Below are 26318 nucleotides of genomic sequence, written 5' to 3'. Positions count from 1 at the left end.
ATCATTTACGAAGGCACGACAATCGTTTACAAATGTGCAACGATCGTCTACAAGATGCAATAATCATTAAAAAAAATACTCATCCTCAATAGTTCACGAAAGACATTCACACTGCACGTAAGGCATAACATTTTGAATTATATTGGTCATGAGGGTCTAGATTGGCCCTCACTTCCTTTATGTGCTCATCATTTAATATTATTGTGGCAATTAAATTGATCCACAATTCACATTGAGTATGCAAACAATTAATCCATGACGTACTACCTAGAGGTTGGGGTATTATGGAATCCTCAAAATAGAATAAAGAACAATTCCTTGAAAACTTTAACTTTTATTGCTAACTCCATAGAGGTTTATTACATCATTGAAAATAATAAAGAACATCTCAAACTTCAATAAACTTAAACCTTAAACAGTTGTAGCTTTGCTACTTATTCTTTAAAACATAAAAGTGCTAATTAACTATTTATGACTTCAAAATATTTGTGGCCTTTTGCCTTTCCATTGCTCCTGAAACTTGCGGAGTGAAATTTAGGTCTCAAGATCATCGAACTCTTCTTCAGGGTCTTCATCGGGGTCTTCCTCAGGGTTTGCATCTTCACCCATGTTTTCATCTTGATTAGGCTCACTTGCCATCTCCTGTTCACTTTCGAACTCTGCATCCGAATCACTAGAGATCTCAATGGTTGGCTCATGAGCCGCTGGGTTAGGATTCTCTGCCTCAACACCTACATTCTCATTCTCCACAGCTACATCATTTTCCTCTAGGTCATTATTTACATTAATTCCCATAGGTTCTTCTGTAACTGAATCCCCAACATGACTCCCTACGATTTTACCGTCTCTAAACCCACTTTCTGCCGCTTCAATAACGGTGGTCAGAATTTCTGAATCATATTTCCATCTACCATCCCAAGTTCCATACTTAGCCAAGTTTGGAGTTCCATTATCAGAATGCATGTCTTTAAACTTTTCCTTGAGTTCTAGGTATGGAAATTTGTTAGGTAAGCAATTAATGATAGTGGCTGCTATGATATCCTTTCTCATTAAGATAGGTTGCCCTTGAACCTTAGCATAATATTCACATCCAAACACAATTTTCTTCACATAAATATCTGGGGTTTCTATATCAAGTTTCTCGAAGGATCCTATATTGGTATACTTGGAAAGAAACATTTTATTCCTGAAATAAACAATTCAAGGTCTCACTAACGATTTTCCAGCCAAAACATAAACAAGGTTCAGTAATCGATAAGTTTGGTGGAATCAAACAATTCTTTATGCACTTGTAAATGTAACACTTAAACAATTAGCACACGCGCGTACATAACAATCAATTTCTAATGCTAGCGTTGACTAGCCACTAATGCACATATAATTCTATCTTATATGCCCTTTTTATACTACCCATCTCTCATAAGCTAAAGCATTGAAATAATTTAAATAACAAGGTAAAAGGACGCTAATATAAGAAAATTATAACATAGAATAATAACATAAATAAAAATATAAAATAAATAAAGTAAAATAAATTAAGGAAATGCGTAGCGAATAAATTAGAAAATAAAGTTATTAATTCGAAAAAGATTTATATTTCCTAATTAACGAATTCTAAATCTTGAAACAAAATGATTAAAAAAAATTGAACTCCTTTTTAAAAAAATGTATTCATATTATTTTTATTTATTTGTTTGAATAATAAATAATAAAAAAAATAAAAATGTCCAAAGTATCACTTTAACTTGGAAAAATAATTTGATTTCGAACGTAAATAAGGAATATCGTATACTTTCAAACAAGGTAAAATGAAATCGGCCCCCCAAAAAAAAAGTACCAATTTTTGAACACTATAATACGTAGAATCTCGATTTTTAAGAAATTTATTTTAAATAACTAGATAGTTAGGCGCCTAAAAATTTATTAAAGTAAAACCTTAGCTTCTAGATACCACTTTGTAACACCCCGACAATTCTCTCTTTTCTAAAACAACATTTTAATATAAAACATAGAGAATTATCAAGGCATTATCGCCCGTGTGAAAACGTAACGGCTTATTCAGAATTTTGCAGCGGAAAACATAAAACGAACTTTAAGTTTATAAATAATCGATTACAGGTTTAATCCCAAAAACCAATAAAAGAAAATGAGGAAATATAAATAGTACGACAAGTTTATAGTCAAATTAAACAAACTCAAGTCAACTTAGCAAATTAAAACTAAATACAAGCTCTCTATTCCCGATCCCAATGATGCAACATCTTCAAACCTGCAGATGGACAATGCTTATTGATCCTTAGAGACTGCTCACCAAAGATTGGGTCATCACAGGATCAATAAGGCATAGCCATGATCAACATGCACAAGCAAAAGCACGTAATCAGCAAGGCTGAGTACTACATACTAAATCAATAATAATCCTAACATGATTCTATTAAACGAACAATCCTAACATGGTACTAAATAAAACATAAGCAAGGATAATCAAGATATATTGACTTGAAGACTATATTTGACTGAACTAGACCTTTGTATCATTAACATTATTTTAATTGAAATAGTCAATGGACTGAGTTGTCTACTAGAAACTTCTTCTTCTTCACTAAGGAAGACGAGGTACGGGCGCGACTCCGTAAACCCCAATGACCTGCGATATCGAGGGACTTTTAAATAAAAATAGAACCGGTGATCAATCCGGCCCCAGAAAAAGCCATAGGCTACCCATGACCCCAACTCCTGATTGTCCGTCACTTTAGACGTGCACAGTCTAAAGCTATTGCTATTCTTTTTCACTTTACATGACTTAACTTTTAATACTTGGTTATGACTCATCAAACATAAATATTATATTCAACAAGTAAACACAACTTCTTTTATCTTTGAATTAAGCAAGTGATCACAGAGATGTCACACAAGACTTATTCCAATTAATTCAACCTTTCCTTTAATACTGATCAACCCCTCTATATGGGTATAAGGTTTCAACTTACTAAACAAGGTCCTCGGCCCTTATAAAGTAGTGAAAAGCTAAAAGGGAACAATAAACAATCAATCTGAATCAATATATATAAATAATAATCTAATGTTCCCAACCAACATGTTCGCATCAATCATCCATACCAACATGCTATAATTCTCATAACGAAATATATATGCTTAACATGTCCATCCAACAATATTAAACATGCACTTTCAACATAACCTAGTTCATCAACAATTTCAACATAACCAAGTTCCTTAATCATTTCGACATAACGAAGTTCATGAATCATTTCAATATGGTTTCAACAAATCACACTCATTCCAAGCACACAGGTATGTACGTACCTTGTGTAAACAAACTGATAGGCCACTTTAACACTTTCAAAAGTCGCCTAGAGAGAATTCTCCGCCTAAAACAATCAAGAAACGTACCCAAATCAATTCCTAATAATTTACAGCAACACTAACGTATTCTAAATACATCCTAAACCTATTTAGAACATTCCCCAATATCGAAACTTAATTAAATAATCTCCAAGCATAATAACTATTAAACTAATGATCCCAAAACGTTCTAAACTCCAATAAAACATCCCTTTTAAAATTTCCAGCAATATAGAATAATTTCAAACGTCCACAAAACATAATCAACGTTCTTAAAATCGTAAAAATAATAGCTTTAATAATATATAGTCATTCTATTATGATTTAATCATTAAAAACCTTAAAAATTCACACTTTAATAATTAAAAACTCTTTTTTCAATTCAATTATGTAATCTGAAAATTAAATTATTAATTAAGCATAGTATGTAATCTGAAAATCTAACTTAATCATAAAAGCTTATAATTTATATTCAAGAAACATGAATTAAATTATTAAAACTCCATTAAAACCCTAACTTAACGTAATTAACAAATCTGAAAATAATTAAATTAGTTTCAACAACATATAATCTGAAATTTCATAACTTAATCATAAAAATCATAAATTTAATTCAAGAAACATAAATTAATTTAATAAACAAAATTAAAATAATTAGTTACTTAGGGTTTAAGAAATAACCAAAAAGAGAAGAGGGAAGGGTTGGTCGGCGGACAGATCACGGCGGCGGCAAGGCGGCGGCTTGCGGAGGTTGTCAGGCCTGGTGGTGCGTGCGGTGGTGGTGGCTGCCGCAAACAAACCGAAACAAGAGAATGCTGTGCTTGCGTGGAGGAGGAAGGAGGGACGAGCAAGCCGAATGGGCAGGGCCACGGCGAAGGTGCAGGTGGTGCGGTGCGGTTGGCTTGGTGGTCGCAGCTGGGCCGCGGCGGCTGTGCAAGGAAAAACAGAAGCTTGAGGAGGGGAGAAAAACGGGGATGAAGAAGAAACAGAGAAGGAGAGGAAGGAGAAGGACGACGAAGAAGAAGGAGGTTACCAGCGACGGAGGCGGCGTCCGATGGTGGTGAGGTGGTGGCTGCGCAAGGAGGAGCAAACGAACGTGAAGGAGGAAGAACAGAGAAGGAGGTTTTTGCTTTGTTTCAGTTTTCACGTGAAGTTGAATGAGAGGAAGGGAGTATGGGTTTATTGGTTTATACTATTGGGCTTTACCCATTTGGGCTAGACTTAGGATATTAGTTTTAGGATTTGAATTTAAAACCGAATGAGATCGTTTTCTAAATTCAATCGATTTTCGTAATTCGAATTCTTTTCAACTTAAAATTCAAACATTATTTTTGATTGCACAAACCGTTAAAATATTTAGAATATATTTAAATAAAATTAAATATACATTTGATATATAAATATAATAAAGTTCAAAAATCGTTAAATATTTAGAACGTACTTAAAATAAAATAAATATACGTTAATTATATGTAATCCCCCGTAAATTTATAAATTTTATTAATATATTTTAACGTATATTATTTATATTTAAATAGAATTTACGAATTTTAAGTAATAAATATATAATTAACGTATATTTATTTTATTTTAAGTACGTTCTAAATATTTAACGATTTTGAACTTTATTATATTTATATATTTAATGTATATTTAATTTTATTTAAATATATTCTAAATATTTTAGCGATTGTGCAATCAAGAATAATTTTAGAATTTATGTTGAAAAGAATTTGAATTAGGAAAAACTCGTTGAATTCGGAAAAACAATTCTATTCGATTTTTACTCAAACACTAAAACCCAAATCCTAATCCTAGCCCAATTAGGCAAAGCCCAAACCAGTAAAACCCCAAAACAATACTCCTTTCTCTTTTCTAATTCATGTAAAAGAATCAAACCCCTACTCCCCTTCCTCCAATCTCACGCACGACAAGCAGCACCAGCAACTCCACTCTCTCTCCTCGCCGTTCCTCTCCTCCTTCACGTCGGTCTCTTCGCCGCCGGTCTCCTCGCCGCCGGTGAGTCTCCTCCTCCTGTTTCATTGTCGTTCTCTTCCTTCGTTCCCCGTTTTCTTTATTCCTTGGTTTTGTTCTCACTATTTGGTTGTGTTGAACCGGCAGCCGCCGCAAGCCCCGCCCTTTGCCTCGGCCACCGTCCAACCAGTCGCCGCCGGTAAGCCTCCTTCGAGTTCTCCTTCGTCGTCCTTTTCCCTCTCTGTTTTCGTCTTAGCTTTTCTCGATTGTTGTGGCTGACCACCACCTGTTCGCGCAACAACCACCATCACCCACCGTGCAGCCGCCAGCCACGCCACCACAGGCTGCCCAGGACTGCTTCCCAGCGCCGCGCCGCCACTGTCCGGCCAGCCTTTCTCTTCTCTTTTGGTTATTTCTTCCCCTTCAATTTATTTAAATTATTATTCATGTTTTAATAAATTAATTAATGTTTTAATTGTTTAAATTATTAGTTTTAATGATGTATATTTAGAATTCAGATTTTATGTTTGATATTATAAACTAATTAATTTTCAGATTTGTTAATAATGTTTAAGTTAGGGTTTTAATTATGTTTTATTAATTTAATTTATGTTTTCTTGAATTAAATTTATAGTTTTATGATTCAATTATGAATTTCATATTTATATGTTTTGCATAATTAAATTTTTAATTTTCAGATTATATAATTTGATTGAAATAAGAATTTGAATTATTTAAAGTATGAATTTTAAGGTTTTAATGGTTTTAAATCATGGTAGGACGTTTGTGGATTATTAAAATTATTGTTTCAACGTACTAGGCATGTTAAATTGGCCTTGGCGAAGTTTTAAACGAGTTTATATTGCTGAAAATTTAAAGTACGATGTTTGCAAAGAGTTTTCAACGAATTTCAATCACTAATTCAATAATTATGATGCTAGGAAATCAAAGGTTTAAGTTTTGATATTGGGGAATGTTCTAAATATGTTTAGGATGCATTTAGAATGCTTTATTATGGTTGCCAATGATTAGAAATTGATTGGGATTATTTGTTGGTTGTTTTAGGAGGAGAATTCTCCTTAGGCGACTTTTCGTTAAAGTGGCCTATCAGTTTGTTTACACAAGGTACGTACATACCTGTGTGCTTGGAATGAGTGTGATTTGTGGAAACCATGTTGAAATGATTCATGAACTTCGTTATGTTGAAATGATTAAGGAACTTGGTTATGTTGAAATTGTTGATGAACTAGATTATGTTGAAAGTGCATGTTTAATATTGTTGGATGGACATGTTAAGCATATATATTTCGTTATGAGAATTATAGCATGTTGGTATGGATGATTGATGCGAACATGTTGGTTGGGAACATTAAATTATCATATATGTTGATTCAGATCGATTGTTCAGTGTTCCCTTTTAGCTTTTCACTACTTTATAAGGACCGAGGACCTTGTTTAGTAAGTTGAAACCTTATACCCATATAGAGGGGTTTATCAGTATTAAAGGAAAGGTTGAATTAATTGGAATAAGTCTTGTGTGACGTCTCTGTGATCACTTGTTTAATTCAAAGATAGAAGAAGTTGCGTTTACTTGTTGAATATAATATTTATGTTTGATGAGTCATAACCAAGTATTAAGAGTTAAGTCATGTAAAGTGAACATGAGTAGCAATAGCTTTAGACTGTGCACGTCTAAAGTGACGGACAATCAGGAGTTGGGGTCATGGGTCGCCTATGGCTTTTTCTGGGGCCGGATTGATCACCGGTTCTATTTTTATTTAAAAGTCCCTCGATATCGCAGGTCATTGGGGTTTACGGAGTCGCGCCCGTACCTCGTCTTCCTTAGTGAAGAAGAAGTTTCTAGTAGACAACTCAGTCCATTGACTATTTCAATTTAAATAATGTTAATGATACAAAAGTCTAGTTCAGTCAAACATAGTCTTCAAGTCAATATATCTTGATTATCCTTGCTTATGTTTTATTTAGTACCATGTTAGGATTGTTCGTTTAATAGAATCATGTTAGGATTATTATTGATTTAGTATGTAGTACTCAGCTTTGCTGATTACGTGCTTTTGCTTGTGCATGTTGATCATGGCTATGCCTTATTGATCCTGTGATGACCCAATCTTGGTGAGCAGTCTCTAAGGATCAATAAGCATTGTCCATCTGCAGGTTTGAAGATGATGCATCATTGGGGATCGGGATTAGAGAGCTTGTAGTTAGATTTGCTTTATTAAGTGATTTGGTTGTTAACTTAAATTTGAAATTTGTCGTATTATTCGTATTTCCTTATTTCAGTTAAATGGGTTTTGGACTAAATCTGTAATCGATTATTTATAAACCTGAAGTTAGTTTTATGTTTTCCGCTGCAAAATTCTGAATAAGCCGTTACGTTTTCACACGGGCGATAATGCCTTGATAATTCTCTACGTTTTATATTATTATTTTAGAAAAGAGAGAATTGTCGGGGTGTTACATTATATATTTATTACTTAAAATTCATAAATTCTATTTAAATATAAATAATATACGTTAAAATATATTAATAAAATTTATAAATTTACGGGGGATTACAGGCAAGCATCAGCTACACGGAATGCTATTTGTTGAAGCTGTTTATGCCATTTGGAATCAGAGAAACCTTAAAGTGTTTAAAGGTGCTTGCACCAATCCTAGTAATGTGTTTAGTAGATTATTTTTAGGGTTGCTTGTAAATGCGATGGTGATCCCAAGTTATTAGAAATTGTGTAATCTTGCCGGCATATGAAGAATCTCCCGGTTGACCCTTCCTAGAAGGTTTAATTGAGGTGATTATGAGGCGTTTAAGGGGTTTTTTTTTTTTTTTTTTTTGTTTTAAATTTTTTATAGCTTTTTTGGTGTTTTGGTGTTTGGTGTAAACCTTATTCTTGGTGATTAATAAATTTTTATTACTTGAAAAAAAATATATAGGAGTAAAAGTCAAAAAAATACTTCCTCCGTTCTTATTTACACGAAACAATTGAGTTTATAACACTATTCACACAAACTCTTTTGACTTCACTTTGTGATTTATATTTAAGAAAAAATATAGTCGCATAGGTCTTATTAGAGTCGTCTCAATAAATAATTTTTAATATTAATTTTTTATATTTTTTTTTATCCATAATCAGAGATATTAACGTCTGAACTCATGTATGAAAAACTATTATTTAAATGAGGGAGGAGTATTTAATTTTACATTTTCGTGGACTGGGGCTTATAACAGAACATCAGAAGAACCAAACAAAAACCGCAGGAACCAAAATGGCTCCAAAGAAGAAGAAGCAGCAGCAGCAGCAGCAGCAGCAGCAGCAGCAGCAGCAGCAGCAGCAGAAGAAGAACAATAAAAAACCTCAACCATCATCATCTGCAGGTGGTCCGAAGGTGCAGTTGTCGGCGGAAAATGAGCAGAGGTTGCGCCGCTTGTTGCTCAACAACAGTAGCGACGCTGCCACCGTCCGGCCGACGTTCGAAGAATCACACACACTTTCTCTCTCTAAAGCGCAGAAAGCCAAGAAGCTCATATCTATCTACGAGAATCTCTCCTGCGAAGGTTTTTCTGATGATCAGATTGAACGTGCTCTCTCTTCGCTTAAGGTCATAATTTTTTAACCTATTCCAATTTCCATTATTGTGGTTGATCAAACTGTTTTAGCGCGCTTCCAATTTATTTAGCATTGTTTGAAATGGAAGTTGATTTTTTGTGATTGTTTGTTATTTTAATTTGATTATGTGTTCTCTGATGAATTTGATTTTGATGTTAGTTCTCTACTTCTATTGGTTGTTTGAGTGTATGAGATTGAGATGGAGTGCATACTACAATGTGATTAATTGTTAATTTATTAGTAAAGAAAAAAGTTACCATGTTTTATCTTAGAAGTATAAAAGAATATTTCGCGGATGCTCGAATTGTTATAGATGGATGGAAGAAAAAATTCCGGACTCTGTGTTGCATTGAATAATAAAATATTGTTCTTGTAAGCTCACTGCGGGGTGGAGGAACTGAGCCACTGAAAGCACAACTTCATTTGGCTAATAGGCTTATTTTTTTCATTTTTGTTTTGGGTGTTTAGGAAATTAGTTTCAATGACTTCTTTCTGATAAGTTTTTATAGCTTGGAGATTCATAAAGTGCCGGACACGTTAGGGAATGACCCATGACTCCATGAGCATGACCTTTTCCATTACGGATGACTGGTCTGAGCTACCTATGGACAAAATTGCATACATCTTTACCTTGGATCTTTGACCCCCCAATGGCAGGGGATGGGGAGGGGGGAGGATATGAATTAGTATATGTTTTTGCTGTCAGAACATCGCTAATTAATTTCCCCCCTATTTTTCGGTAGATATGAAGAATGGATTGGAGGTAGTAGGAATTAGGATATGTCTGATGTATTTACTTAAAGCATGAACGTGCAAGTGCTAACTTGAATCATACTTCCCTTTCATATGAATACTAACAAGTCTTCCTTCAAGAGTTGCTAATTTAATCGTTTCATTTGATTTTGGCCTTATGTGTAGGACGGTGCAACTTTTGAAGTTGCGTTGGACTGGTTGTGCTTAAATTTGTCTCGGACTGAACTACCTGTAAAGTTCCGTGATGGATTATCTCTACACACAGGTGGCTATCATAAACAACGTTCACATATGATGCTTACAAAATACCATTCTAAATACTGAATGTCATATTTGAAGTACGAGAATCCCAGTGTAGTGAGTTGGTGTTCTAATTTGAAATATCTAATGTTTTTGCCTACTTTGTGTCAGGAGGGTCGATTAGTGTGGTATCTATTGCACAAGAAAATTGGAATTCCCCAGTTGATACCACAACAAGGTCCGAGGAGGAAATGCGTAAATTTTCTGTCATAACTAAAGGTCCAAGTGATGACGACTCTTTAGTTTTACATGAGCCATCCCAAGCTGATTGGATTCGCCAATACATGGAGAAAGAGGAAGAGGTAGGATGATACCGTCATTTTTGAATCAAAATCATGTAGGTTCAAGGAAAAATTAATAAATTTTGTGAAAAGACCAAGTTGCCCTGTGCATAATCGTGCACTAAAATACTGGAACCCACTTGATTTAAAACACTTTAGGTTTTCTAAAATGGCCTAGAGTATATGTCCTCTTGTTTGAGATGGAAATTGGCTTTTGACTGCTTTGGAGCTTATACGTTTGTTTTCAACCTGTTTCTATCTCTCTCGAACCAATTATTTATTGTACTTATGATTCTCTTCACATAATCACAATCATAATAATCTCCTACGTGCCCTAAATTAGGGAGTCAAATGTATGCAACATTATTCTCGGAAATATTTTGTAACGCCTAGGTTTTGTTTTGAGTCAAATCTGGTTAGCTTACCTTTTAGTTTAGTTCATCATGACAAAATTAGCCATATTAGTTTTCATGGTTTGTTTCAAACCGTGGTTTCGATTTTTCCTATTGCTTTTTTATGTTTATATATGAATGTGTATGTTGAGTTGGATGTGTGGCCATACAAGAAAGGATCTGTTCATGAATGAGGTGATTAGGAAGAAAGTAGGTGTTACACCGATTGAGAATGAGATGAGTGAGAATCGACTAAGGTGGTTTGTCCATGTAAGACGAAAACCAAATGATGCGCCAGTTAGAAGGATAGAAGAGTGGCAAATTGATGGAATTGTGAGGGATAGGGGAAGACCAAAGAAAACATGGAAGAGGGTGATTGAGAGTGATATGAGTTTTTTTTGGATTAAAGAAAATATAGCGTTAGATAGGGCGGAGTGGAGGGAGATAATACATGCCGACGACTCAACATGACTTATTTTTCCTCTCTTTCTCTTTCTCTTTTCCCTTTTTCTATCTTCTTTGTAAACTTCTCTCGTTTTCTACTTTGTTATTACTCCATCCATCCCACATTACGTTACACTTTCCTTTTTTGTCCCACATTACTTGTTACATTTCCAAATTAGGAATGATCCCACAATTATTATATTGTTTCTCTCATCCCACTAACAAAGTTTTGGTCCCCACACCCCTCTCATTCAATTAAAAAAAAAAATCTCAATAATGCCTTTCGTATCTAATTTTAAAATAAAATAACAATTGATAACCAAACAACCACTTATCACCTAAAACGTTGTGCAAAAGAAGTGTAACGAGCAGTGTATAAGCACAAGGCGCACAACTGTGTCGCGGCTGTCGCCTAAGTTAGCCTAGGTTAGCCTAGGCAAGGCAATTTGATTGAAGCGAGAAAAAAGCGCATAAGGTGTTGAGGTGCTAAGGCGACACCTTTGTGCGCCTGAATCAAATGGTGGGCCCAAGAGTCCAAAAAGAACAAAAAGAACAGAAAAAAAAGTAAAAGGAAGAAGAAAGCATAATTGTCTTCGGCCGGGCCTAGCATCATTGCTGCCCATATATGCTCTCTTTCTCTCCTGTCTCTTATTTTTTCATCATCACTCCTTGAAGAAAGCTGTACGCTCTCTTTCTCTCTTTTTTTGAAAGGATTCTCTCATTTCCTTCTCTCTCATCAAATTTTATAATTATCTTCTACCTTTTTTCTCTCTCATCAAATCTTATCTTTATCTTCCACCTCTCTTTCTCTCTCATCAGATTTATCTTTTGATTCACAAAGATCTTTTTTTGTGGACTAAAATAAACTAATTTATCTTTATGTACCGATTATTTAATTTTTTTTTTATAAAATAAACTGATTTATCTTTTTTTTTTAAGGAAAATAAACTGATTCATCTTTATGTACTGATTATTTAATTTTTATAAATATTCGCCTCACTTAGATGAGGCGCGCGCCTTATGTCTGCGCCTAGGCACCAGGACCCCTATCGCCTTGTTGTGCCATGTGCCTTTTTATACATTGGCAACGAGTAATGTGGGATGGAGGGAGTATTATTAATTATTTTTGTGTTCCAAAACATATTTACACCTTTTCATCAAACAAGCCTATCTTGTTTTCTTCTTCTTTTCTCTTTTTCGTGCCACATGTTTACTCTCTTTAAAATAACCTTTTATTTTTCTTACTTCACGATAAGCAAACGGTTACTTATAGCAGTTCATGTTAGCTGACCCCAATCATTTTGGGACTAAGGCTTGATTGTTTTTGTTGTTACATACTTGCATCTGAATGTATATGGGTTATACTGGGTGATGTGTTGGTGTTTGAAGTTGGCTGGAATAGTTGATGGTGATGTAGAAAACAAAATTTAGAGTGTTATTTAGAGGGTGGATTACAAGGCAATGTAGTGAGCAACGTAATTTTTTTCTTTTGTCTTTTTCCTATTTTTTCCGTATAATTCATGAATCACCTATTTTCTATATTTATTGCTTTCAGAACTTAATATTCTTGGTTTGGAGTTGAACTAGTGGTAGAAGCTTGTATTTGGAAGGTTCAAGCTTTGGTATGCTATCTTCATTATATTTGATGAATATAATGTAATTGTGTAGACCATGAAATTAAAACTCGGCCGTTCCGTTACGTAACGACCGTTATGTAACCTCTTTTGAATTTGCCGTTCCGCGAAACCCCGTTACGTTACGGTTTGACAAAAATCACGTCTGTCTCCCCGCGTCGTCCGTTATGTAATGGTGAATCGCCGCGTTAGACGTTTTTTTTCCCGTTACACGTTCTTTTACACAAATTGACCAAAAATAAATTTGTAATTAGTTATGTAGTTTATGGAACATGATATTTCGAGTGTTATTTGTTCACAGAATATAATACTCACTCATATTATGATAGATTTGGTTATATTGTGTTAATATAATACTTTTAGACTTAAAATGTAATAATAAGGCTTAGACATGCTAATGTGTTTTTTTTCAAAAAATTCACACCGCATCAGCCGCAATCCGTTCTATTCTTCCGTTACAAGCGATTTCCGCGACAACGCAACCGTTACCGCAAAGGTGACCGCATCCGCGTTTTTTTTCTATGGTGTAGACCCCATGTGGCTTTTTATGTAGAGGGTGGGCTATTTGAAGGTAAAAAAATAACGGTAACTTATAACGGTTCATGTTAGCAGACCCCAATCATTTTGGGACTAAAGCTTGATTGTTTTTGTTGTTTCATACTTGCATCTGAATGTATATGGGTTATACTGGGTGATGTGTTGGTGTTTGAAGCATCTGAATGTAAATGGCCTCACATGCATGAGAGACCAACTTTTAGTGCATGTTTGCCCGAATATAGAGTAGCAATAAAGGGATCCTTGGGCATTGAGGAGGGTAACATTTTTGTTACTATAGGGTTGGGAAGGGTAGTAAATGGGTATGTTTAACCTTAGGAACTTGAATGTGTTACTCCACCTCTCATACAAAACAATCGATAATGGAAACGGTTTATTGATTCCGTTTCCAACACTTAAAAAATGAAAGTTATATAGTTAAGGGAAGCATGCTTAACATAATAGTAAAGCATAAAAGATAAGTAGTTATCCGGTTTTCTTTTTTCATTTGAAAGTTTTATCGCTTTTGCAGATGGAAACTGAAAATTGGGAAGATACACTGTCAGATGAAGATTCTTGCATTAAGGTATTTACAACGTTTTGTTGTCAACATTTGGAGTTCATAGTCTTCATATCCTGGTAGTTAAGACTGAGAGCTTCGATATCTCTTTTAATTAGACTAGATGCTTTAGCAATATGATGATGACAGTGTGCTTTGCAGGAACCTAGGTCATATGACACAATTGTTGAGGAGTACCAATCTGCACGTTTGGAAGCTTTTGTTGCTAAGGAGAAAGGGGAAAAAAAGAGTCAAGAAGCAGCTAGCAATAAAATCCGCATGCTTAAGCAGGAGATGTCTGCTTTAGGTTGAACTTCAGTGTATGCAAATTCTTGGCAGGGTTCCTTAACATGTATGATTCTCTCTAAGAAGTATTGTATTTTCGAAGCAGGGTATTTGGATGTGCTCATGTCTGATATTTCTAAAATGGAGGCACCTTGTTCTTCGTACAAGGAGGGAATATCTAGTATAGATGCAATGGATGATTCATTAAGTGATAAAGTGGGGATAGAACATTTCTTCGGGGATGAGGCAACAATTCAAAGAATTCCCGTTAATGATGTAACACTAACACCTCTTCAAGAGGAACCGGAAGATCCCGAGCTTGCTAACCTTTTCATGGAAGGTAACTCAGATAATGCGGCCTTATCACCTGAAGTCAGGATGACACAATACAAAACAAAAACCAGAGGTTTACCAACTAGCAAAGACTTGGAAAAGTTGGAGGGCATATGGAAAAAGGTACTTTGCAATACATGAATTTTTGTATGCACCTTGGCTTCTTGTTTGTTAATTGGACTTCTGTGCATTTTGTTTGGCAAGAAAATTATCATTGCCACTCAGTGTCACCCATTCAACTTGAACATTGTATTGCAATCCCTACTGTAGGTTTGTTGTTTTCCTAAGTAAGTTTTACTTTCGCTTGTGTGACTGTAACTTTTTATCTGTTATTAGTCATACCTTCTAGATGATTCCTATATTGTTTATGCTAGGTTAATGTTTTAGGTTCTACGGGAAGTACCTCTATCCAACGCTAAGGTCAAATATCATGACTGAGTCGATCATCTAACCCGTCTTAATTTGACTTTTGACATAATTATTTCTCGATCTTTTACTTTGTTAATCTAGTTTGATAACAATAGAACTTTATTTAAAACTGGATTGAGGAAACAGCAAGTGGTTAAGGTGTCGTTTACTCCTCTTGGGGAAACACAAATAAATATGTACTAGTTAGCCCATTTCTTTGTAAATGGATAAAATCTAAAAGTTCTGGTGGCTTTAACCCACAGTGATGCAAAATTGCAAACAAAGTTACTTTTTCCAATAAACTATCACGGAAAGTGGGAAGGCTAACAATTCCATCCTTTTCACTTTATTGTCATTATTTTTTCTCCGGAGGTGGGGGAGGGATGGATTGAAGTCACTTATCTTGATGTTGACAAGGCTTCCTCTTATGATTTTTCTTTGAATAAATTGTACTAGCTTACCTTTTCAAGTTATAAATGAACTAAGAGGTTAATTAATAAACCACAACAATGGCCTAGTATGAGTTCTTCTATGAACATGGGATGTATGTGGAGGTCTAGATGTATGATACATTATGGCCTACTCCTAAATTTGGGGTTTAATAATTATTGAAAATTGAGCTAGAATTTCCTTCCATAATGTACTTGAAAAAGTTTGAGGGAAGACTAAGAGAGAAAATTCTCAAGGACTATGAGGATAATCCATTGTGGATTAATAGGTAAAGGGAGTGAGGGACTCAGTTTTTAGTTTTTATTGGCTCCGTTATGCTGCTTTATGCTGTTGAGAGGTAAATGGATAAAAGTACTATTAGTCCCAGCTTTTGTGAAGAATAATATATCTGAATAATGTGAGCTTAATGGTTGATTATGGAGTTTGATTGCAATTGTAAATTCTAACCCCTCTCTAGTTAACGAGAGCCAGAAGTGGATGGCGGGTTAAAGAAAATTATTTTAGGATTTTGAGTGAGCCATTCCTTAGAGGTGGGTCTTGTATTCTGTCCATTGGATTAACCTCGTAACTACTTGAATAATGAAATGATAATGCAAAATTAGTTTGTAGAGTAAATGACCTCGTAACTTTATTTATTTTTATTATCCCTTATAATTTTTTTTATGTAAATATATATACTTCCTCCGTTCCGAAAATATCGCACCATGGTTGACTTTTACTCATTTAACACTACTTTAACTCTTAATATCTCAAATCGTGTGCAAGTAAAAAATATAAAAAATTAATATTTAGAAAATATATATCGATACGAATCTAACATGACCACAAATGACTAAAATTTCCTTACGTACGAATCACAAAAAATGGCCAAACTCGTAGTGTGAATAGTGTAAAAAACAAATGGTGCGATATTTCCGGAACGGAGGAAGTATATATATATATATATATATATATATATATATATATATATATATATATATATATATATATATATATATATATATATATATTTTCCTCTTATCTTCCTTTCATTAATTCCACTTTTTTTTCCTCTTTCCTTTTAATTCTTTTAACTTCCTGCTCCTTTCTGGTTTGATTGGTCACACTGACGATCTCCTATGACGATTCATGTTAGCCGACCCCAAATCATTTTGGGACTAAGGCTTTATTGTTGTTATTGTAGTAAATGACACTTAAAGAAATAACTAGGTGAGATGACATCTTTAATAATTGTATCCTAAATCTCATATTATCGAAGTAGGAGAAGAAATCAACACAAATTATAAAATTAATAGACGTGTAAGCTTGGTCTATAGTGTTTGCATTCATTAATTAAGATATCTTTATATTCCTCTATTATGTGCAATTCTATGCATAGCCAACTCATTGTCATATGTACTTGTGCTTTTTTTTAACCAATTCATGCCTAGAATTTTGTATTTGAAAAAGAAACACTTTGATATTTCGGGGATAGAATAATTATCTAAATACATATGCTGGAACTTAACCATTTACCACTTTAGTTTAGGTTCTTAAGTGTGCATACCCCTATTGTGGTGTAGTAATTATAGGGTAACATCTTGAACCTGAAATTTGATTCCGAGTTTGGTTAATGACCGTTTTAAGAAGGGAAAATATCGCTTATTAATGTTTTTCATATTGGGCTTTCACCTTAGGAGACCTTCCCATGGTTATCTTCTCCTTAATACAGTCATGTATGCGCTTTGCTACACAAAAACTTAAACCATAGCTTGTAATTTACCACACTGTTCCATGAGATCCTTCTTATTTTTACTTTATTCCTTATTTGGTACAGGTTATTTTTTTCCGTTTCTACAATATATTTCTTCACTTGTTGAACTCACTCAAATTCACGTTTTCTCCTACCCAAAATGCTAAAAAGGAACCACTTTCCCACTCTTTCACCTCCCTTCCCTGATGAGGTGATTCCCATAACGGTGTTCTCATCCCTTTCTGATGATTGAAAGTGGTCGGATCTCTTTGTCTCCTTAGCAAGTTAATTCCCATGCGGTGTTCTTGTCCCTTTCCGATGACCGAAAGTGGTTGAAAAATGCTGCAGAACATGGTTGGAAGAACAAAGCAAATATATTGCACAAAAATGGAAGAACCGAGAAAAAGGAACGAGAAGGGGGAGGGTAAGGAGAGAGAAAAACGTTTGGTTGTGGTAAAAAAGTATGTGAGTTTTGTCTTTTCATAGGAATCTTCTTATCAACCCAATATTTAAAAAGCATTTTCTCCTATTGAGTGCTTATGTACTTGTGCTCTCCTGTTATTCTTATTTCCTTTTTTTTTCTTTAACTACTTACTTATTTTAATTTTTAAAAATGAATAAAGACTATATATTTAATTATAGATTTCCTTAGAACGATTCTTTTTATTTTATTTTATAATATTATAACCTAGCCGACCCCAAATCATGTTGGGACTAAGGCTTTGTTGTTGTTGTTGTTGTTATAATATTATAACTTTTCTGTAACCGTGTCAAAATACGGACATAGTTTATGTGTCACCAATTTTCTGAATTGACGTACTGGATGATCCATACCCGTATCCGACACTTCTTTGCGAGTCTAGGTAACATAGGTTACAGGTTCCAGAGTGGGTGAAAGAGTTTTTTCTTGGTCACTAGTTTAGGTCTTTTGGGGTTGGAGGAAGAGACATGTTGTCTCCTTCATCGTGTATAATACAACTAGTGCTGAATGGGGAAACACTCGATTCCTTTGTGAACTTAGCATTCTTTTAGTCCTGTTGGGATTAGGTGTGTGAGTCCACCGGCTGTTTAGATAAATTTGTAGGTTTATTGTGTGAGTTTTGCGAGAAATAAAGGGAAGGAAATTTTGTTGTAATTTGTTTGAAAAGAAGGGATAGGATCTATTGAGAGTGTGTGCAAAGTTGAGCTTCTATGAGAGAGTGGATTCTTAGTTTCCTTTCGGCTTCATTACCAATGGTTAGTTCCTGTTTTGTTCCTTTCTGATGTAATGTATTTGTTTTTGATAATGTTTTATGTTCTTCAAGCATGACTTCAGTGGACTTCAAATCCTTCTGCACCTGCTATTTTCCAGTTGTTCAATGTTCTTGTCTAACTACAATCACAGTATTAATTCAATCTATTTCCTAACCTAAAAAAGTGAAAATAGGAAAAACAAGGAAAAGGCTGCTGATTTTTGCCGCAAAGTAATGTGTACAGTAAGATATGTCTTAGAAATTAGAGAAAAAAGAGTAAGCAGTCACTTGTAGGCTTGTAGCCTCGAGCTTTAATTCACTGATAATTTTTAATGCTTGGTTAAATTTTAGTGGGCCATCCCTTAAGTTCTGTATTTTGCATCTTTAAACTGACAGCGCATCGTACCTATCCAATTGAGATACAGCACATATAATACTTACATAAGTTGATCCACTTTCCTTCTTCCTGGCCTCCCGGGACTGTCGATCATGGTCTCCTGGGTGGAGTGGTACTTCATAGGTTACCGGCCTCAGTATGTAAATAAGAAATGCTACGCCTTGATCAAAGTTTATGGTTTGTCCGGTTTCTACAGTTGCCACTTTAGCAAGCTTTGTTTTTCCTGGTACTTGTGTTACAGGCTACAGCTGTATGATTGTTATATGACTATATAGCTTATAAATTACAGGGTGATTTACCGAGGATTCCTAAAGCTGTGCTTCATCAATTGTGCCAAAGATCAGGCTGGGAGCCTCCAAAATTTGACAAAGTGGGTAAAAAAGGAAGTGGTTTCAGTTATGATATTAGCGTGCTGCGTAAATCTACTGGGAGGGGTAAGAGCCGAAAAGCTGGTGGTTTGATCACTCTGCGGCTCCCTGGGCAGGATGAAACATTTGAATCTTCTGAGGTACGTACTCTAGTCCTCCTTTTGAGTCTGTGACCACATGTTATAGTGACAATACCTTTACCTAGTTCACAATGAAGAATGAGTTGCTTTATGTATGATGTATGTTTTTTAGACCATCCAAATTCTGCATTCTATTTTCTACAATGCATTTATGAAAAAGTGAAGCTTCTTGCTAGCATCGTAAACTTGTTACCTTCCTTGGCATTAACAATCTGATAATGAAGGATGTTTTGGACTCGCCAGGGATGGGCATGAGGCGGGTCTGGTGAGACCCAGACCCATACCCCCTTATTTTCAGGTGGACCCAGATCCGCCCCAGATCCAATAGGCCTGAAATTCCCAGACCCTTGCCCAGACCCATTTGGGTCTCGGGTCTAAAATGGGTCTTGTGTTATAATTTATTTTTAACGTTTTCGTCTCGAATGTTTTCCCGCACCATTAATTCGACCGTCATTTACCATCACATTCAATACATAAATATCGCAATTCACATGTTACATAAATATCACATTCACACATTATTCAAAGTTACAAATATGTCCAAAAACAATTTTCGTTTTCTCTAATACATAACAAAAGTCACAAACTGACACGAGCGACCAAAACCAATAGACAACAAATTAACACACCATTGGAAGACATAAAATAGCTCCATCTAGTAGTTTTCCCTACATCATAATCACCATCATCATTGTCATGATCCTACGGAAATAAGAGCATAAGAATACCAAATATTATTTTTTAATTTCCATTAAAAGTAACTTACAAAGTAAGTAAAATAGAGATATCAATATTACCATGTCCATAATGTCAATTACTTCTCCATCATCGAAATTTTCAGTAATCGAAGAATAAGCATGAGATTTTTTCCCGGAAAGACAACCAATTTGCGGATGCTCTCGCGAAATTGCAGAGATTTTTCCACTTTACCTAGATAACATGTTAGATATTTAAATATTCGTATTAATTATTATATATTTATTAGAAAGTCTATGATAATCAATACAAGAGAAGCCTTACCATTTGCATCTTCTATCATCCAATTTTGTAACCACATCAACGCTACTAAAGTTGAATGAAGCCAAGCCTAGAGCGATGAGGATTATCAACTCTTTCTCCGTGTTCAAAGTGCTTCCAGAAGCCACAATTGAAACTGGAATAGCAAGAATGTGTCTAGCAATCACTTTTAAAGTGGGATACTTGATGTCCTTTTTCCACCAATATAGAATATCAAATTCATCATTGTCACGTAATGGATCATCCTCGATATAATCCACTTCATACCTTACATTCGCCTTTCTCTTTGTTTTCTTAGCTTTAGCATATTCATATTCTTCCACATGACAATAAGGTTCAAGCGCAATTCTTCGGTATTCATTCCATCACCCTTCCTTTGATATTCAAGTGCAAGATTATCAAGGATCTTTGTAATCCTTTCCACTTCCAAATCTGCTCCATCCTCATAAATTTTTCCGAAACAAAACTCAACGCAATCCATTTTGTTCCTTAGATCCAAAATGCTGGCAATAGTCAAAAGTCCATTAATTCATTCCCAATAATTTTAAATCATACTATTAGGCATCACCTTAATGACCTCAACATCACTATTTAACTAACTCATCAAAGCACTTTTAATTCCACTAATTTTTCGGAAAACAAGTTAATTGTAACAAACTTTCTTCCCGAAAACACATTAGTTGCTTTGTGAAAAACTTCAACTTCTCATAAACGACTCTAGCTAAACTACAATCTTCATCAATAGGGGATAACAAAATTCATCCGTTTATTTAATCACTTTAACCTCATGAACATATCCTTAAAAGGTATAACAATTTGGAGCATAAAAAAGGTAGAGTTCCACCTTGTTTTGCAATCAAGAACTAACGTTTTAGTAGTAGGTGACAGGCTAAATCGTACTCCTATCAAAGATAAACCTAACGTTCACCAACTAAAAATATAGCAAGGGAAGCAAGGATCGTATCCACAGGGAAACAATGTTCTTTCTACTATTAATCGACAAGTCTAGACTATTGGTAACAAGAGATTTGGTTTGGTTTGTAAATTAAACTAAGGCAATAATCAAATTGGAAAATATCAATATTAAGGGAATCTAGGGCAACGGTTCACCACAAATGTTGACCGGGATTGGACAACGGACAACAACAATCAATCAACAATCATAACTAGGAAAACATGCATCTCTCGAATCTTATGAATTCCTTAGGAAAATATAACTAGCAGGCTCTCGCTATGTACTAGAAACAATTCATATCTAATAGCCACAGATAAAAAAACATCAGATTTATACCTCTCGGCGCATAATAAGGTTAATCAAACTCAATCAAAATAGTCCGGCCGAACAGAATTGACGAGCAATTATAATAAGCTATAGAAATCACAATCAATTAATCAATAATCAAGTCCACATTTAATCCCAATCATGCATTCATGGATCAAAATTAAAGCTTTGATTGAAATTAAAACTAAGTGTTTGTAATAAGTTGAGAGAATAAACTAAGTTGAGAGCTTAAAACTAAGTATTGAAAACTAGAAAATAAGATGTCTACTAAAAATAAAGGGGCTAGTATTTATAGTTTGCCCAAAAATAAAGCCCAAAACCGGAAATAAAATACGCGAAAAAGCTGCAGGGGTTGACGTCGCCCGATCTGGCAAACGCCCGCCAGATCGGGCATTCTGCTCGATAGTCGGCCCGATCGGGCCAAAATCCGCCCGATCGGGCGGTTGTGAAAAGTCTTGGACAGCTCCTAGATTACCCGCCCGATCGGGCGCGCGTTGAAGACTTCAGATTTCTTTTTCTTCGCCCGGTCTTCTCATTCCGCCCTCCGCTCAAAGGGCGATTTGCAAAAGGTATCATCCTTCGCCCATATCACCGAGTCTAACTTCCGGGGGTCAACCGTAAGCATCTAAGGCTTCCGAAAGTCGACGATAGTTGTCCCGAACTTCCTCGGGGTCGTGTAGTGGCCTAAATCACCATGAAACGAGCCTATAAAGACCAAATTCTCACTAAGTAATCCTGAAACTCAAGGCACACTCAATAACACAGATTAGTACTAAAAACGGCTCCTAAGAGCTAATTTGATGCATAAAAGTACTAAGGGACGGGGGTAAAACTCTATATAAAACACACATATCAAACTCCCCCAGGCTAGATCTTTGATTGTCCCTAAGCAAAAAACTCATCGATGAATACAAGAATCAACTTCACCCCAAACATATTTCAAAACGATAGATACAATTCAAGGAAAAATTCAACGAGCATGCATCAATGTCAACCAATTAAGTCCATCCAATCACAAATCCTCCCTAACAATCGTCACGCAAAGCGAACCACAAGTGCACAATGGAATTCAAGACTAGTGCTCACACACTCGTCACTCATTTATGTGGCGGGTAAAAGATGTACCCGTTCGCTCCCCTCCCAACATATATGTGAACAATGCCCTCCCAAACTCACAACACTCGTGTGTCTAGAAAAACATACACTCAACCTAGTAGTCGACTCGAAATGTGTAATGTCATAACTTGCATTGATAAGCAACTACTTTCATATTAATACTACTCTATGCACAAAGGTCGGAAGGTCTTCAAAGCTTGTAATGATAAGCTTAGGTAAGGGTGCGGTAAATTTGGGTTAAATGTGAGCTTAAAGCCTTGGCTTTGGGGAGCATAAATCCTAGCAAAACCATGATCAACAACAAATGATGACCACAACTCTCCCACTCAACACATGATGAAACAACAAACAAACCACAATATACTTTGTTGCCTTTTTTCACAATTATAACCAACCACTCATAGAGATAAGAAATTACAATACTTGAGTGAAACAATACTTTGAAATTTTTCTGAGAGTAACGAATTTTTCCTTTTTTTTTCCTTTCTTTTAGAAGCCTTCACATTTTCTATTCTTCTCATCTCTTTCATTTTTCATCATTTTTTTTCTTTTTCAAACAGCAAACATGATAAGAACTCCCTTTTTTTTTCCAATACTCACTTTGCTCGAAATGTACCACACTACAACTCCCTCACCTCACTACTATTAGCTCCCCCAAGCTAGGCTTGGGACTAGTAACCAATGGGGCTTTCACGGGCTTGTAATATGGTTAGTCACCGAATAAAGGGCACAAGCAATAACATGGGTAGAAAAAGAGGGAACAAATGTATCTAATTCCATCTGAAGGCTACCTAAATAGAAAAAATGCCTTCGTCCTCCTCAATGTGCATGTATATGAGTCATAAAACATTACTAATAGTTGCAAACCAATACTCAAAATCAACGACACACCAGGAAACTATCACACATTCCTAACCAAGTCAACTAGCCAAGCACCAAGTCCACAAATAGTTAGTCAGAGTTGACTCATGTCAAGGCATCAAAGTAATCAAATATCAAATCATGGCTAACACATCCACATTGCTCGTTATCAAATACCAAGAATCAAAACAATTTTCAAACAAAGGGGCACAGGGAAGCATGATTTTTGCATTCATCGGAACGTATTTTTGTATATATTTTTTTAAAGCGATAAACTAATCTATAAAGCAATAACACCAAAATAAACACACCAAAATAAGAAAATACAAAACTAGGAGAAAACATACCTAATATGTACAGGAAAGTGAAACACCCCCCAAGCTAAATCAGACAATGTCCTCATTGGCTCAAGGGGTACCGAACCATCTCCATCAACCTCAGCATCATTGATGCCCTTGGCCATCATCACCATCCATATCGCCACCACGACCACCATGACCTCTGGGGCCCTCTCCATACCCACCGTAGTTGTGGGTGGGTGTGAAAGTGCCCATGGCACCAGGAACTCCATATTCCTCCGCGGGATAGGTAAACCAGGAAGGGTGCTGGGCATCCTGAGGAACATAGCCCTGCTTGGCGTAATGATCATAAATGGGGAACATGACTCGCTGGTGATCACTCTCAAAGTGATCAAATCTGATCTCGAGCCTGTCCAACCGCTCCTGAATAGAGCGCTGCTTCTCCTCTGGTGTCGGGCCACCCTGTGGCCTCCCCTCACTCTCACGACGCCCCCTTCGAAAGTAGGTGCGGGGCTCGGGGTCAAACTGGTGGGGCTGTGGCTGTGGCTCGGCTTGAGGTTCGGGTTCCTGCTGCTGCTCTATGTGCTCCCCCACAAACAGGTAGTAAGTCTGACCGGGTCTGAAACGGGTGCGGCCCTGAGAGTCAGGCAAGGTGAAAAGCCTACCCCCATCAAACATCCAATACATGGCACCCGGGCGGAAAAACCCATGCTCGCCCTGTAAGCGGCGGAGCCCAGCAAAATAAGCCAAATCCAGCAAGTTGTTACCCAGTACCGGTATCTGGTTGGCCTCAACAAAACCCACCGTGGCCATAGCAATGTGGGTGATTAACCCACTAATGGTGATGCGGGTCGTGTGTGTGCTAGTGGTGTGCTAGTGGCCACCGAGTAGAGGTGTGAAACCATATGGTGGGCCTAATTCATCCTATACCTATCCTCCCCCTCCAGCACATAACCACCTAGGATCTCCAACTCAGTGCTCCTAATGTTTTGGTTCTCCTCCCTCCCAAAGATGGTGAACCCCAAGAATCTGTAAAACACAATGGGGACGGGGTGTTGAATCCGGGAAGCATGCAAGTGTTGCATATTACCGGGCTCACTATTTCCGGTCAATTTTCCCCACATCTCACAATTATTATGAGCACTCCCAGCCTTCCTACTGGGTCAGTCGACAAACCAAATATCCTACCAAAATCACGAATGCTCAAATGGACATCACGATTCATCAAACGAAAATGCACAGTAGTGATATCCCTATAACCATTCTTATTCAACCACAAAGAACTCAAAAACTCAAGTGTTAACCTTCTAAAAGTCAGACGAAGCATACTATACATATCTTTCATGCCAACACCGTAAAACACTCGTTTAACATCACTTTCAATTCCCATCTCATGCAATGATTTCTGACAAATAAAACGAGTAGGAATTACCTCCCTCTTTTTGTGGTGTGCGAGCCGATCCCGTTGCCACTCCGTAGTAATGATGATTTCCGGAAAATCCGGATCCGATTCGAACTGGGGCGGCGGCGGTGGTGGTGTTGGCTGACGAACCCGGCTGGAGGAAGCCTCTTGTTGGTTCCTTGAAGTGATGGTGCACGTCCTCTTTGGTCGGCTTGTCATTTTTGGAGGTTAAAATCTGAGTTTTTGTGAATTTTGGGGTTTTGGTTGAAATTGGGGTTTTTGTGGAGAGTGGAAAAGAATGAAATTGAATGGGTGGAGGTTGTAGAGGGTGGTGAGAGGATGATTTTGATGTAAGGTATGTTGAATTTGGTGGAGGAATGTAGGAGTTATGGAGGTTTGAAGATTTTTGAAGTTGGGGTTTAATGGAGGAAGAGAGAGAATAGAGGATGAAGATGAAGATGAAGATTAGAATGAAGGAAAAGGGGAAGATCCGTGGCTTTTACCCGTGGAAATCGCATCTCGCCCGATCGGGCATCAGCTCGCCCGATCGGGCGAAATAATAAGTGGGCAAGTGTGTAAGGGGAGATAAAGAACAAAATATTAGAGAAAATTGTCAAAAATAGAAGTGTTGCACAACTTGCACTTAATCAGGAACTGCCGTTTAAGGTAAGTGTTGGACTTATTCAGGAATGAAGGGAGTATATGATCTTTTATTATTTTTAATTTACTATAGTTATTCTCTTTCTTAGTAAGTGTTTGACAATGATTCTAACTTTAATATTATCATTCAACATGTTCATCTGTTAATAATGATATACTATATATTTTGATGAAAATAATCTTCATTAATTTTTTCTATTTTAATTAATATTACCGGAAATAGTATTTTATTTCATCATGAAGTTTATATTTTGGACATGGCAGTTTTACGTGGCGCACCTTAAAATTTTTGAAAGTCTCCTATATGTATTCGCTTAAGTTCACACTTCCAGAACTGAGTAATGATTAATGTTGTGCTTTATGCTTATATCTGTGGAAAAATAATATACTCCGTAGAAGATTTAGACTTGTTAGTCAGAAATCTCAACTACCTGTGAGTTGAGCAGCATCTATTAACTATTTTATTGTTCCAG

General features: G+C 36.1%; 2 protein-coding genes across 4 annotated transcripts in view; one reads left to right on the top strand and one right to left on the bottom strand.

Moving 5' to 3' along the window:
- Positions 1–2216: 2216 nt before the first annotated feature.
- LOC130469718 (uncharacterized) lies at positions 2217–5648 on the bottom strand. Its single transcript, XM_056839155.1, has 4 exons — positions 5528–5648; positions 4048–4438; positions 3328–3392; positions 2217–2303 (listed from the first exon to the last, which is right to left on the bottom strand). The coding sequence occupies exons 1-4, from the start codon at positions 5646–5648 to the stop codon at positions 2287–2289; spliced, it is 594 nt and encodes a 197-aa protein (XP_056695133.1). The 3' UTR covers positions 2217–2286.
- Positions 5649–8563: 2915 nt separating this feature from the next.
- Positions 8564–26318, top strand: part of LOC110784873 (DExH-box ATP-dependent RNA helicase DExH7, chloroplastic) — a 60721-nt gene continuing 42966 nt past the window's right edge. For 2 of the 3 annotated variants that reach the window (XM_056840353.1, XM_021989320.2), the window contains exons 1-7: positions 8575–8958; positions 9885–9984; positions 10131–10321; positions 13837–13890; positions 14014–14170; positions 14255–14604; positions 18990–19208. In XM_056840353.1, coding sequence (XP_056696331.1) covers positions 8626–8958; positions 9885–9984; positions 10131–10321; positions 13837–13890; positions 14014–14170; positions 14255–14604; positions 18990–19208 — 1404 coding nt within the window. In that variant the 5' untranslated portion in view covers positions 8575–8625. Of the gene's footprint in view, positions 8959–9884; positions 9985–10130; positions 10322–13836; positions 13891–14013; positions 14171–14254; positions 14605–18989; positions 19209–26318 lie in introns of all 3 variants that reach the window. The other variant, XM_021989322.2, reaches the window with a different exon arrangement.

This window comes from Spinacia oleracea, chromosome 3, assembly GCF_020520425.1.
Source record: "Spinacia oleracea cultivar Varoflay chromosome 3, BTI_SOV_V1, whole genome shotgun sequence".
In the NCBI taxonomy this organism is placed as follows: domain Eukaryota; kingdom Viridiplantae; phylum Streptophyta; class Magnoliopsida; order Caryophyllales; family Amaranthaceae; genus Spinacia; species Spinacia oleracea.
Note: the sequence above shows the minus strand (reverse complement) of the source record. Positions and strands in the feature narration are given on the sequence as shown.

What these genes read in the sequence shown, in the direction of transcription:
- LOC130469718 (XM_056839155.1), bottom strand. Translation starts at nt 5,648, where the DNA reads ATGGTGGTTGTTGCGCGAACAGGTGGTGGTCAGCCACAACAATCGAGA. An exon ending in AGGCTTACCGGCGGCGACTG is followed by an intron (nt 4,439 to 5,527) that starts GTTGGACGGTGG and finishes CTCCTTGCGCAG; the next exon opens with CCACCACCTCACCACCATCG. An exon ending in CCTTCCCTCTTCTCTTTTTG is followed by an intron (nt 3,393 to 4,047) that starts GTTATTTCTTAA and finishes TGATTGTTTTAG; the next exon opens with GCGGAGAATTCTCTCTAGGC.